Genomic DNA, 13,744 nt, shown 5'->3' on the forward strand with positions numbered 1-13,744 from the left:
ATTTTTAACATTAGAGAAGCTTCCAATAAAGTAAACCCTCTGTGTTCTATTAGATAGATAGCTCTGAATCCATGATATGGCAGAGGTTGAAAAGCCATAACACACACGTTTTTTAAACAACAGGTTATGGTCAATAATATCAACGGCTGCACTCACAATCTTCTTATTATCAATTTCTTTCAACCAATCATCAGTCATTGTCACGCCCTGACCTTAGTTTTCTATGTTTTCTTTATTATTTTGGTTAGGTCAGGGTGTGACTAGGGTGGGTATGCTAGTTTTGTATGGTATGCTAGTTTTGTATTGTCTAGGGTTTTTGTATTGTCTAGGGGTTTTAGTAGGTATAGGTATTTGTAAGTCTATGGTGGCCTGATTATGGTTCCCAATCAGAGGCAGCTGTTTATCATTGTCTCTGATTGGGGACCATATTTAGGTAGACATTTTCCCTTAGGTATTTGTGGGTTCTTGTCTATGTGTAGTTGCCTGTTCAGCACTCATTTGTATAGCTTCACGGTTCGTTTTGTTATTTTGTTAGTTTTGTTCAGTGTTGATTCTTATTAATAAAGAAGAATGTACGCATACACGCTGCGCCTTGGTCTCCAACCTTTTGACGGCCGTGACAGTCATTTGTGTCAGTGCAGTATATGTTGAGAGCCCTTCTCTATAAGCATGCTGAAAGTCTGTTGTTAATTTGTTTACAGAGAAATACCCTTGTATCTGGTCAAACACAATTTCTTCCTCTAAAGTTTGCTAAGAGTTGGGAGCAAGCTGATTGGTCAGCTGTTAGAACCAGTAAAGGGTACTTTACCATTCTTGGGTTGCAGAACAACTTTGGCTTCCCTCCAGGTCTGAGGACAAACAGATTAAAGATATGACAAATAGGAGTGGTAATATAGTCTGTTACCATCCTCAGTAGCTTTCCATCTACGTTGTCAATACCAGGTGGTTTCTCATTACTGAGGACAACAATAATTTCCCCACGTCACCAACACTAACTTCACAAAATTTCACAACTCTAAGTACAAAACTCCAAACAGATCATCAAAAATACTTTTTTGTGTGTTTTTTATTTTTTTTATTTTTTACAATTGACTAAGTACAACACACAAAATCACACAGTAGCTTTTTCATCAAACATAATGAGTGTTTCATCTAGAAATACCTTTCAAATAAAGTAATAGCCTTTCACAATGCAACGCTCACAATACTTTTCATATGATTCACTCCTCATTTGTTTAAAAATATATTTGACCATCACTTAATCAAAGCATGGGCCCCATCAAAGAGGTAAAATAGGTGTGCATGGGCCCTATCAAAGAGGTCAAAAAGGTGGGCGTGGGCCCCCTCAAAGAGGTCAAAAAGGTGGGCGTGGGCCCCCTCAAAGAGGTGGACATCGGAGAATGGGAGGCAGACAGCAAGGAACTGTTGTCTCTCATGAAGTCCGGGCCATGATCTTGACAATGTGGTAAACAGAGGCCTTACCATTGCAGAGGCTGCCAGATTAGTTCAAATAATGACAATCTGAAAAGATTGTAGTGTCAATTCGATCATGACAACATTTCGCCAAAAGAATGTTATGTATGGGGTAAGTCTGCAGGATGTGCACTATGCTTTACCATTACATTAACAGTAAATGACATATTGTAATGCATGTAAATTCACAAAACATGTTACAGTATGACCGTTCAAGTGCCTGGACAACGTTGAGGAAACATCTCCATGTGCGCAGCTATCTCTGAAGATGGTGTGGTAGGACCTATACCATTACTTGGATCCTAAAACGCTGCACACATTGTGTTTCTCAATTAAATTGAGCAGGCCTGTCAAGGTGAAGGGGTCACCAATGTCATTGTGTGGGAAAATGTCAGGTTCCACCCTGCAGAGGTGTGTCAGGCATGATTTTGGGCCCATCCCTGATTTGTGACCATATACCTGCCCCTATAGTCTCCTTTCCTCAACCCTATTGAGTGTCACCCTCCTTCTGGCCATGGATGGGGCATGTGACGACATCAACGCAGACCAGTGTCAAGCTTGGATTCGCCATGCCAAATGGTATTTTCAGTGGTGCATGAACAATGAGGACATTCACTGTGATGTGAATGAGAATTTATGGCCAAATGCTCACGACAGGCTTGATGATTCATTTATTATATTTGATTACAGACAGTACACCTATGTTGCAATTATATCTGAAAAATACAGTTTTTATTTGTATGAATGATTGTAGATACAAATTGGATAGATATTATGGAAATTACAGATTTTCTTTCAATTTTGTTGGCTAATGTAAGTGTATTGCCTAATGTGAAAACTATGTAATCAACAGTCATTTACAGTACTGTATCATATTGCTTCAGCACTTCTAAGGGCGATTTAAAACACGTATCTTGCATTGTTTGCTATTGGATTAACTGGTAGTTAAAACAACTAAATTTAAAAGACATCATTATGTTGTGTTTTGGTGATTAAACCAATGTTCTCATTATATTTCACAATAAACTTATTTTGAATCAATGGTTGTGTTGTGAGAGATGTTTACAATCCAAATTAATCCAAATTAATGTTACAGATAGCCAGGGGCACACTACAACACGCACATCATTTACAAACTAAGCATTGTGTTTAGTCAGTCCTGCAGATCAGAGGCAGTAGGGGTGACCAGGGATGTTTTCTTGATAAGTGAGTAAATTGGACCACTTTTCTGTCCTGCTAAGCATTGAAAAGTACTTTTGGGTGTCAGGGAAAATGTATGGAAAGTGTACATTATTGTGTAAGAAGTTTATTTAGAAATGTAGTGAAGTAAAAGTAGCCAAAAATATAAATAGTAAAGTGCAGTACAAATACCCCCCCCAAAAAACTACTTAATTAAGTAGTACTTTAAAGTATTTTTACTTTAGTACTTTATACCACTGGTTAAAAATGTGACCAGTTTGGAGTTTTGTACTAAGAGTGATTTAAAAAAAAATGTAGTAGGTGCATGCTTATCAATAACTGGAAGAAACAATTTCATAAATGCATCAAGTGCAGCTTTTGGATGCTTCTCATTATACACATCAGACCAACAAGTATGATGTGTTGTTAGAATGAGGGGATTAGGAGTGTTGTGCAATGGCATTATGCTTTCTACAATTTACAATTTACACTAAGAGCAGGAGGCCTATAGATATGTCTGGAAATCATCAGCAGCATACCACCCTGCATACCACTGCTGGCTTGCTTCTGAAGCTAAGCAGGGTTGGTCCTGGTCAGTCCCTGGATGGGAGACCAGATGCTGCTGGAAGTGGTGTTGGAGGGCCAGTAGGAGGCACTCTTTCCTCTGGTCTAAAAAAAATATCCCAATGCCCCAGGGCAGTGATTGGGGACACTGCCCTGTGTAGGGTGCCGTCTTTCGGATGGGACGTTAAACGGGTGTCCTGACTCTCTGAGGTCATTAAAGATCCCAGGGCACTTATCGTAAGAGTAGGGGTGTTAACCCCGGTGTCCTGGCTAAATTCCCAATCTGGCCCTCAAACCATCATGGTCACCTAATAATCCCCAGTTTACAATTGGCTCATTCATCCCCCTCCTCTCCCCTGTAACTATTCCCCAGGTCATTGCTGCAAATGAGAACGTGTTCTCAGTCAACTTACCTGGTAAAATAATGGTAAAATAAAATAAAAAAATCCTGCTACTGCAGCTGTACAATGTTTCCACTATAGATGAGAACATCTTGCTTGTGCAGCCGTGTTGACTCAGGTGTCTAAAAAGGATTATTGGCATCAACTGAAAATGGTTGTCTAGCAATGACCAACAACCAACTTGACAGAGCTTGAAGATTCTTGAAAAGAATAATGGATAAATGTTGCACAATCCAAAAGACTCACAGCAGTAATCACTGCCAATGTGATTCTAACATATATTGACTCTAATCAGAATTTTTCTTACACTTTGACATTACAGAGTATTTTCTGTAGATCATTGACAAATAATGACAATTACATCCATTTTAATCCCACTTTGTAACACAACAAAATGGGGGAAAAGTGGTTTGAATACTTTCTGAAGGCACTGTACAGTACATCGAGTCCAACTAAACTGCATTATCCTGGTAAATTGTAGTATTACCCTATGCATTGGCCTAGGGTCAACTGCAAAGCAAAGCAGTGGGATACATTTCTCCTTGTATTTTCTTACTGCTATTTACATTAGATATGCCAATTAGATGAATTGTTGAAATAATATTTGTTAGATTGTTAAATTGTTGGAGGTATGTTTGAGCATCAATTTGAGAATACTGGGCCTAGCTCCTGCATATGATAGGGCAATGTGTGCTATGCCTGTGTTGTATACGACATGATATGACAGTAGGCTACTAGTGTCTCTAGTTGATGTGATAGCAATAAGATCCGGCAAGTTTGTCAAAGGAGCCATGACTAATAGCGGGCAACGGTGCTGGAGCTTTCTTTGACCAATATATCAAGTCTCTCACTTTGCATTTAAAAAAACGCAGTTCTTCTTTTGGACGCTAGATGGGGCATTAACGCATTATTTGACATAGTTAGCCTACGCTAAAGGCAGTCTGTTTGCCCCAGCACAGGACGAGGGAATGGGCTAGGCTGAATCAAGCACTCCTGCGTGAAGACAACTTGTGTAAGTTGCAAGCCGCCAAATACCAATGTAGAGTTTATTTGAGATTGACGTATTGGTAGCTAGCTAGTTACCAAGCTATAGTAAAAGCTTCGACGTAAACTGGCTAGCATTTGAAGTGCGTTTTGAACGTGCCATGCGTTGTTGGCTAATGTTATGCTTACCAGCTAACGTCATCTAGATGTCAGAGCTCATTCTGAGCCAGGTTAATAATAACAACTAACTACTGAGAAAAACGTCAATCAGCTGTGTTATTTGCTTAAGAAGTTAATGTTAGCTAGCTATATCCCGACTAACTTGGCTGGTTGTACTTAACGCGTTCGCTAGCTAGAACTGATAGCTACTAACTACATGTCAAGTGTTGTTTTTAGCTGTCAAGTTGGCGCTAGCCTTCTAACGTTAACTATTTCATAACGTGATTAAAAGCCACAATCTACAATTCGTTATAACTAACATTTGTTCAGCCAAATTAACGTTACTCCAGCCCCGTCATTTGCATTTAGTATGGGCCTCCTAGCTAACGTTAGCTAGTTACTTTACACCGTTGCTATATTTTAAGTTGTGATGGGGTTAATTAGCTATCTACCTAACTACCCAAGACGGTTGTACTAAATTTGCTCTCTTGATGCGTTTACACTTTTTATATATAAAAAACATTCATTCAAGTCATTCAGGTCCTGCACTCAGGTCCAAAGTTTGCCTCACGTGCTGACCAGATTAATTCACTACTTTGCACTACTAGCCTATAGGGCATTGGGTGCCATTTGGGATGCACAATCTCTCTGATCTACAGTCAGAAAAATACGTCGGTTACAAACATATTCCATGGGGTCTACTGCCAACTATGAAATGTGTTTCTTTACTCATCTGTTTTTTCGCGCTACTCGACAGCTGCATCTCCAGTTCATGGTGAGCAGCGATTTGGTCAGGAAGTGTAGTAAATCATGGTCATAATACCAGGGTTAAAAATAGTGGTGAACGCTCAACCTGACATTGTGGTTCTGTGCAACCTCTTGAGGTTTTTCACAAGTTATGTCATTCATTCAGTATGCTTCTGGTTGCTGCTAGGTCAGACTATTATTGTGGTTAATCAGTGTTGAATAGACACTCTACGCCTGGTTTTATCTCAGGCTTTGCTAGGAGGGCTTTCAGATATCCTATTACACTTGTTTTGTTGCCTTGCGTGAAAGCAGAATTGTATAGAGAACTTTAGTTGTTTTCGCTATAAAATGACAAAGGCAATATTTTCGTTAACACTAGCCAACCTGTTAGGCATGTGATGTAACCTACTATTGCATCATACAGTATTTTCTTGCTTCAAATACTGCCTATATGATGGACCACATCATCCAATTTACAGGACACTTTTTAGGACCAAGAGAGAAGGGGGTTCTGTGCCACTCTTGCCTCGAGTGTGTTTGAGTGCGTTTTTCAAGGCCAGGCCTTTTGTGAGACATTACAAGGTCCCTCTCAAAAATGTAATATGGACAAAAGCTAGCCTGCAAACAGAATTTAATTGACCTGTAAATGTAATTAACACAGTGGAGTGAGCAAGCCACATATATTACAGATGCTAATTGCCAAAACACAACACATGCACCTCTGTCTTGTCACATTAGCGCTCAGCAATTCATTTTCAAATGCGTTATCGCAGTGCATTGCTGTTGTAGTGTATTTTGAGACCCTCCAGCTATAGTTTTAACAAAGTTTGGTGGGTGGACTGCAGCGATTGACTTGGTCGTGATGCCTCCCCCTTGGCATCCCTGTGACCTACCTTTTCTTCTGCTTCTGCCTCTGCATTGCTTGCTTTTTGGAATTTTAGGCTGGGTGTCTGTAAAGCACTTTGTGACAACTGCAAATGTAAAAAGGGCTTTCTAAAATACATTTGATCTATATATTTTTTATTTTGGATATTACTCACAATGACACAGTAGGTAGCCATTGTTCCACAAGCCCTCCCCCAACCTCACTTTCTTACTGTTTCCATAATTCTCCTGTCTCTCACTTCCCCAATGATCTTTTTACTTTCTCCCTCCCTCCCTTCCTTCCCCTCTACTTTGGTGCTATTTTATTGCCCGACCACTTGGTTTCCAGTGGTGGACAAAGCGTTCTCTCACATACGAAGAATGAATGTGGACGCTGATGTTCGAGTTAGGACCAAGCCCAGAGTCTATGGTTCGGTTCACTCCCCCCTCTGACCTTCTCTTGTTTGACCTTTCTAACGTGGTGGCTCTGCAGTCTATAGCTTGCCCTCTTCCGTCTCTGTTTTTGAGCGCTCTTTCCCCCACACATCGAAAACCCCAGTTTTTCTGCACAAAACAGAGGCTGTTGCTTGTCATTTGTATTTATGGATCCACATTAGCTGCTGCCATGACAGCAGCTACTCTTTCTGGGGTCTGACAAAATTAAGGCAGTTATACAATTTTTAAATATTACAATACATTCATAACAGATTTCACAACACACTGTGTGTGTGCCCTCATGCCCCTACTCTACACCACATATCTACAATACAAAATCCATGTGTACGTGTGTGTATAGTGCGTATGTTATCATGTGTGTGTGCATGTATCTGTGCCTATGTTGGTGTTGCTTCACAGTCCCCGCTGTTCCATAAGGTGTCATAATAATCAATAATATTTCAACCGGACAAAAGCTTCGTCAATATAAAAGGAAAACAAGAAAGGCGCGCTCTTGGTCGTGCGCATGAAAAACCTCTGGGACACTGCTGTTTCCACTCATTCAGAGTGGTCTTACTCCCTCATTTTTCAGAATACAAGCCTGAAACAATTTCTAAAGACTGTTGACATTTAGTGGAATCAATAGGAAGTGCAATTTGAGTCCTAAGTCATTTGAATCTGTACAGGCAGTTGATGGAAAACTACAAACATAAAAAAATCCCACTTCCTGGATGGATTTTTCTCAGGTTTTTGCCTGTCATTTCAGTTCTGTTATACTCATAGACCTTATTTTAACAGTTTTAGAAACTTTTGAGTGTTTTCTATCCAAATCTACCAATTATATGCATATCCTAGCTTCTGGGCCTGAGTAGCAGGCAGTTTACTTTGGGCAATCTTTTTATCCAGAGGTGAAAATAGTGCCCCCTACCCTAGTGAGGTTAACAAGTTAGAAATGATTTAAACACACTTTTCTGTAGGCTACTATTTACTAGTTAACAAAAAATAATGTCATATAAAATATATTTACCCCACCCAGTATTGTAATCAAAACTTACCAGAAAGCACGTAGTCCTTGGCTCAGACAGTGTAGTAGTGTGGGCTCAATAGCATCTCATTAGTGTGCAAGATCTTGAGAATCAGCATGTGTTGGATGATTGCACTGCACATGTGATTGAAGAATGCACTGTGCATGCAGAGTGTTCCAATTCCATTGAATTGGGGATAGTTTAACCAAAATATGACATAAGACTGTTTTGATGAATATAAGCAAAATTCCCTATATTCTCGCACTTAACTTCCCTGGAAATTTACCGGAAAGTTTCCAACCCTAGTTGTTTGTAACTCCCCTGGTAGGCTGACTGAACCTGGACCAGGTTGCAGGCACTGGTTACAGTATGAAGTTTCCTTGAGTGGGCAGCTTGATGAAAGCAGCTTCCCACAAGAATGGGCTTTAGGTTAGGCAGATGAACCTGTAGCCATATTACTTCAACAGTATTACTTTAACATGAGATCCTCTCTAATTTTTACAGGCATGTGCTTCTGAATGCAACCACTGGCATTTGTATTTTCTGTAAATGTTATAACCTTGTGTTGCTTCCACTGTATCATCAAAGGTATTGTCTGTTTCAGAGATGGTCAGAATATGAATTGTATTTCCACCAACCCTCTATGATGCCTGACACAGTCAGTGTCAATTGGAGTTACAGGCATACATGTTGCAGCACCAATGAAATCTCCCCAAGAGGATATTACTGGAAGTGTGTGTGTGTGTGTGTGACTGTTGACCAATAAACATCTCAGGCTAGTCTGAACCTCACCTTCATACACTCTTTTTAAAGCCAATGTTTAGGATCAGTCCTGACAGGGTGTTTTGACAAGTGTGTGTGTGTGTCTATGGAATGACTCCAGTGGATGCAGAGGCTAGCCCTGACGTCACCCCTTTACACAATGCACAACACGCAGGCCTTTTGTCCCCCTTATCCTCCCACATACTGCTCATAATGTCCCGGACTCTTTCTCTGAATCAGAGGGAGGGAGAGAAAGAGGGTCCTTTATCGCCGACACCAAAAGGTCTGTTTCATGCCAATTCCTTCAATCAGAAATGATGACAGTAGGGGTGTTAATCGGTTAGCCAGCAGAAATACATTTGACCTGTCATGCATATCAGTCTGTAGGTTAATTTGCGCACCTCCCGTTCTTCATTCGGATGCATAGGCTATAGACTGCCTACCTTTGATTATCAGCGCGCCTCCCTCCACTTTGCAATGTGAGCTTGAGGCAGTATAATTGTTTGAAACTTGAACGTTTTACTTTACTTATAACGAGGTAAGTCTTACCTTGCTTCAAAGTAGCCTTGTGAAAATCCATAAAGAATTGCTCGTGCCGTTAACCAGAATTTTTGTCCTGTTTTATTGGTTTTCATATCAACTTTGTTATGTTGTCCAGAAGCCAAAAGCACAATCCTAGTCATATTAGCGACCCATCATAGTAGTTGCTATTAGATTCCACATCTTTCTAAGTTTCTAATTGAAATGTTCATCTGTCACGGGGAACTACTCACATTATTTGCGCAGTTTAGAACTGTGATTTCCGCAAATTGCTTTTGGGCAAGTGTTTGAAAATGTTTTATATTAGCTGCTTCATTACAGGAGTTCCATGTTCAATAATAGGCTATAGCCTTTTCACTGTTTCCATTAAGCTCTTAATAAAAAATGCTCGCTCCTTGTATGCATGCATAGTTTCAGAGAGGAAGAGGCGAAGCGAGAGGTTTCATATTCTGTCCAAAATAAGTCCAATGTATTTCTATGGCTTATTTTGGGCCTAAGCTTGTCACCTGCCTTCTCGTCTTGGTACGACTCCCTTTCGTTAGGGCGAAAACATAAGCATCTTGTCATTATATACAGATCTCTGATAGTATTTTCTGTTGGTCACTTCATTTTACTGTTTGGAAAACATGTAACCGTTTTGTTGACCAGTTAATGAGGGTCAGTTAGTCAGCAGCAAAATTGATAAATGTGCATCCCTAGATGACAGTTAAACCATGCTACAGCAATGTGTGCAGTATTATATCTAGTTTTACATTTACCTACATGTTGTAATCTTTCACTAGTCTTTTGAGTTGGAGAGTTGAAATCAATATTAGTAATTTGAACCACCAGGAGATGTCAGTCAGTTGGTTGGCTGGCTGCTCAGTCTTTGAGTTAATAAATATTGCTCACCCCAGCTCCTCAGAGTATCTGGTTGTTGAGATGTTGACTGAGATCCAGGTCTGTACTGTAAATGAAACTGTTCTCAGTCGAGTTACCGTCTATGAAATTATTTCTCATCTAATTCTCAGCTTTGAGTTTGTAGAGGCGAAAGAAAGGCTTGGGTAGACGACAGAGGCTTACCAGATGTGAAGGGAGGGAGGAGAAAAAAGGAGATAGAGGGGGATGGCAGAGTAGGTGACAGAAGGAAACTGATTACATGGAAAGGGGATAAATGAGATGGAGTTGAAGTTTGTCACACGATCCTAGTACCAGGTGGCAGAGAGGCTGCCAAGGCTTGCCAGAGAACACTGGACTACAACTCTTCATTACACCTTATTCACTCACTTCCCTCTCTCCCCTCCCTCCAGGCTCTCCTCCATCTAACCCCTTCCCCTCCTCTCTCCCGGCCCCTGGGTCAGGGAATGTGCCAGCCCCGGAGATGCCTTACGTGGATCGGCAGAACCGGATCTGTGGCTTCCTGGACATCGAGGAAAACGAGAGCAGTGGGAAGTTCCTGCGCCGCTACTTCATCCTGGACACCCAGCCGGGCAGCCTAGTGTGGTACATGGATAACCCTCAGGTAACATACAGTAGGACAGCTGGCGAGCATTAGCTATTAGCATTGTGGCTGTTACTGTTAGGGATGGGCATTTTGAAATATTATATATTACAGGTAACTGCCAAAATAATAGGGTGTTGGGCCACCACAAGCCGCCAGAACAGCTTCAATGCAATTTGGCATGGATTCTAAAAGTGTCTGGAACTCTATAGGAGGGATGCAACACTATTCTTCTACATGACATTCTATCATTTGGTGTTTTGTTGATGGTGGTGGAAAATGCTGTCTCAGGTGCCGCTGAAGAGTCTCTCACAAGTAGGGCCCTGTAAAAGTGTTATTTATTTTTTTACTTCCCCAAAGTCCTTTTTATTTTTTCCAGGTGTCTGTTTACCCACAGCTTTTTTTCTTGCAGAATCACACTTTTTTTAATAGAACATCCAATTGAGTTGTTTTTCTATGTTGACTACAATTCTTAAACCACATCAGGAGACCATGTTTTAGGTTTTGGATTTTTTTGTTGTAAATGTACTCATTAATTCCAATACGCACATAGCAAGAGGCTGTTGGTTAATGGTGTTTTTTTAGCGCACGTGATGGTATTCATGATATTATTCTGCTAGGTAAGCATAGGCTACTATGTAGTTAACATTGAACTGTTTTTGGGAAAGCCTTTCCATCCACCAGAAGATTTTTCATTAGCATCATCGCTAACGGCTACACAGTGGTAGCTGTGCACACCGTCCATACACAGAGGGGGACTCTCGTTGCCTCTTCAAAAAGTTGCAGGAAATCCAAGTCACTGATGCATTCTGTTCATGTCTTATTACAAACTTAGTTTTTTTTTATTGGTAAGTTAAATGTTTTAATATTGTTGTATTACGTTTTATTCTCTGGATTCCGTGATTCCGTCCGTGTTTTCCGTTTCGCAGATTTTATATGGGCCCACAAGTGTTAAATTGGGTTGAGATCTGGTGATTGACACACACCCTTTAAACCCCCTCCCCTATACTCCTTTTAAGAAGGAAGTGGTCCGATGAAGCAGATGCTAAGCTACAGGACTAGCACAGACTGGAATAACATTGAGGAGTTTAACACATCACTCATCGGCTTCATTAAACCCCTAGAGCAGTGGTCACCAACCGTTTTTGAGTAGAGATCACTTTCACAGTCAAAAAGCATTTTTTTGCATTTACCAAATAAAAACAGTTCTGTAGGAATGTAGTTTGTGCAGTAGGCAGGCCTAATACATTATCACAGTATATTGGCTATATGCTCGCCTGCCAATATTGTTTTTCTCAGATTTCAAAACTATATTTCAAAACTAGAGCTTTGATAACAAAATAGATCACTTCAGGTTCTGAAACTAACTTTTTTGTTTAAAAATCTACCAGCCGCTGAGATTTTTTACCAGCCAACGCGTTTGTGCCATTATTACACCAAAAACAAAAAACGGATGAGCATGCTTTGTAATGTTTCAAAAACAAAGGTATTACTTGTAAGCAGTTGTGACCCTTCATTCAGGGCAGGGTGGGGCAGAGCCACCTGTTTTGAGCCCCACCTGTTTAGCTAAAACAAATATATTTTTTGTTTTCCTGTTTTTGGATGTTATTTTTGGCATTAATACATGTCACATATCAGTTTGCAAACAATGTAAAAGTTAATAAGGCCACACACAACTATGGTCTCATATTTGCTTTCTTAAGGCGGCTTCAAAATGCAGGTGTTTCAGCCTCGCTCAGTGCTTTCTGTTGTGGTGGGGCTGTCAGCAGAAAATACACAGCGTAGGGGTTTTCTTATGTTCTCTAGTTGTGCCGGAATTGGCTCAGTGTTCTGTCACTCAGCGCAAAATCTACAGGGAGAGATAGAAAGTTCAAGCCCCTTGGGTGCTGCCATAGATTTATATTAGAAGTGCCCATCCAAGAAGGCTCAAGGTCATTGGCCACAGATAAAATGACGTCAAATCACGTTATATCTACCGTAGCTTTGATTGGACTGATCATGTCAACATCATACTTTCAAAAGCTTAGCTAGCAAGCTAGACAAGCAGTCATCTTCATGAATCAAGTCGACAATTTACTGGCAAATCTTTTTCAATCTTTGTCATATGAAGAGAAATTGAAGATATAACCTATCGGTGCTCATCGGCCATTTGACATAAACATTAGACAACAAGTTGGAAATCGCAAATTCAAAAATGAGTGGTTTGGAAGGAATCAGTGGCTAACTGCAAATGTTGCAAAGCAATCACTAGCCTGCTATTCGGTGGAGAGGGTATGTGGTCCAAGTCTGGGTTTAAGGGTGTTTTTCCCAAGCTTAAAAGGATAAACATGCAACACCATGGGCCAGAAAAGGTTGAATACATTGACAGTATGGCCAATCAAGCATGACTTCTGCCGCGCTCAAAACAAATGGAAACTTAGAACTGGGAAATCTCAGATTTCATTGAGTTCAAGACAACTGAGAACTCTGGGGAAAAAACTAGCTCCGACTGGGGAACTCGGGCCTCTTTCTAGAGCTCCGACCTGAAGATCAATGACATCATGATTCGACCGTGTTTTCTTCTGAGTTCCCAGTTGTCTTGAAAGCACCATAAATCCAGAGAATGCCAGACTTTGATGACAAAGTTTGACCACAAGAAGGACTGCTGCGCCATCTTGTTCAAGTGAGCACAGCACAACAAGGTGAGTCCAAAAATGTCTTGTATGCTGCTGCATAAATTATGTAATATGCCAGGGAGATATTTATACTGTAGCAAAGACAGTAATACTAAGTGTATGCTGTGTATTAAGCTGTTAATAGCCCATGTGCCTCAACCCAATAATTTGGTCCTTTTCCCCTATAGGCACATGTTATAGCCTGTTTTAGAAAAACTTCATCATTGAATATTGTAAGAACTTCAATTGTCTGCTTATATGCCCCCTTTATTTATCCTATGGTACTGACTTTGTGTACAGGAGAATACTGTAAGAATGGCCCATGTTCTGAATTCTGATCAGCTATGTTTTTAAAAAAAGGCAGTAAATGAGGCTGAATGAACTGTTGCGCTGACAGCCAGGTGTAGCAGTGGTAAGGATTCACGCCATGGTGCTGAAAAGAAAGCTCTGCTGTTGGGACAGCTTTATGTAGGTCAT

General features: G+C 40.5%; 1 protein-coding gene across 13 annotated transcripts in view; it reads left to right on the forward strand.

Annotated features, from left to right (window-relative positions):
- Nucleotides 1-4,522: 4,522 nt before the first annotated feature.
- The window catches only part of LOC129857767 (pleckstrin homology domain-containing family A member 1-like), a 31,186-nt gene continuing 21,964 nt past the window's right edge, over nucleotides 4,523-13,744 (forward strand). For 7 of the 13 annotated variants that reach the window (XM_055926333.1, XM_055926341.1, XM_055926384.1 and 4 more), the window contains exons 1-2: nucleotides 8,794-8,876; nucleotides 10,423-10,634. In XM_055926333.1, coding sequence (XP_055782308.1) covers nucleotides 8,807-8,876; nucleotides 10,423-10,634 — 282 coding nt within the window. In that variant the 5' untranslated portion in view covers nucleotides 8,794-8,806. Of the gene's footprint in view, nucleotides 4,630-8,791; nucleotides 8,877-10,422; nucleotides 10,635-13,744 lie in introns of those variants that run through there. The other 6 variants (XR_008759942.1, XM_055926317.1, XM_055926326.1 and 3 more) reach the window with 3 other exon arrangements.

Source organism: Salvelinus fontinalis, chromosome 1 (genome assembly GCF_029448725.1).
Source record: "Salvelinus fontinalis isolate EN_2023a chromosome 1, ASM2944872v1, whole genome shotgun sequence".
Taxonomy (NCBI): Eukaryota; Metazoa; Chordata; class Actinopteri; order Salmoniformes; family Salmonidae; genus Salvelinus; species Salvelinus fontinalis.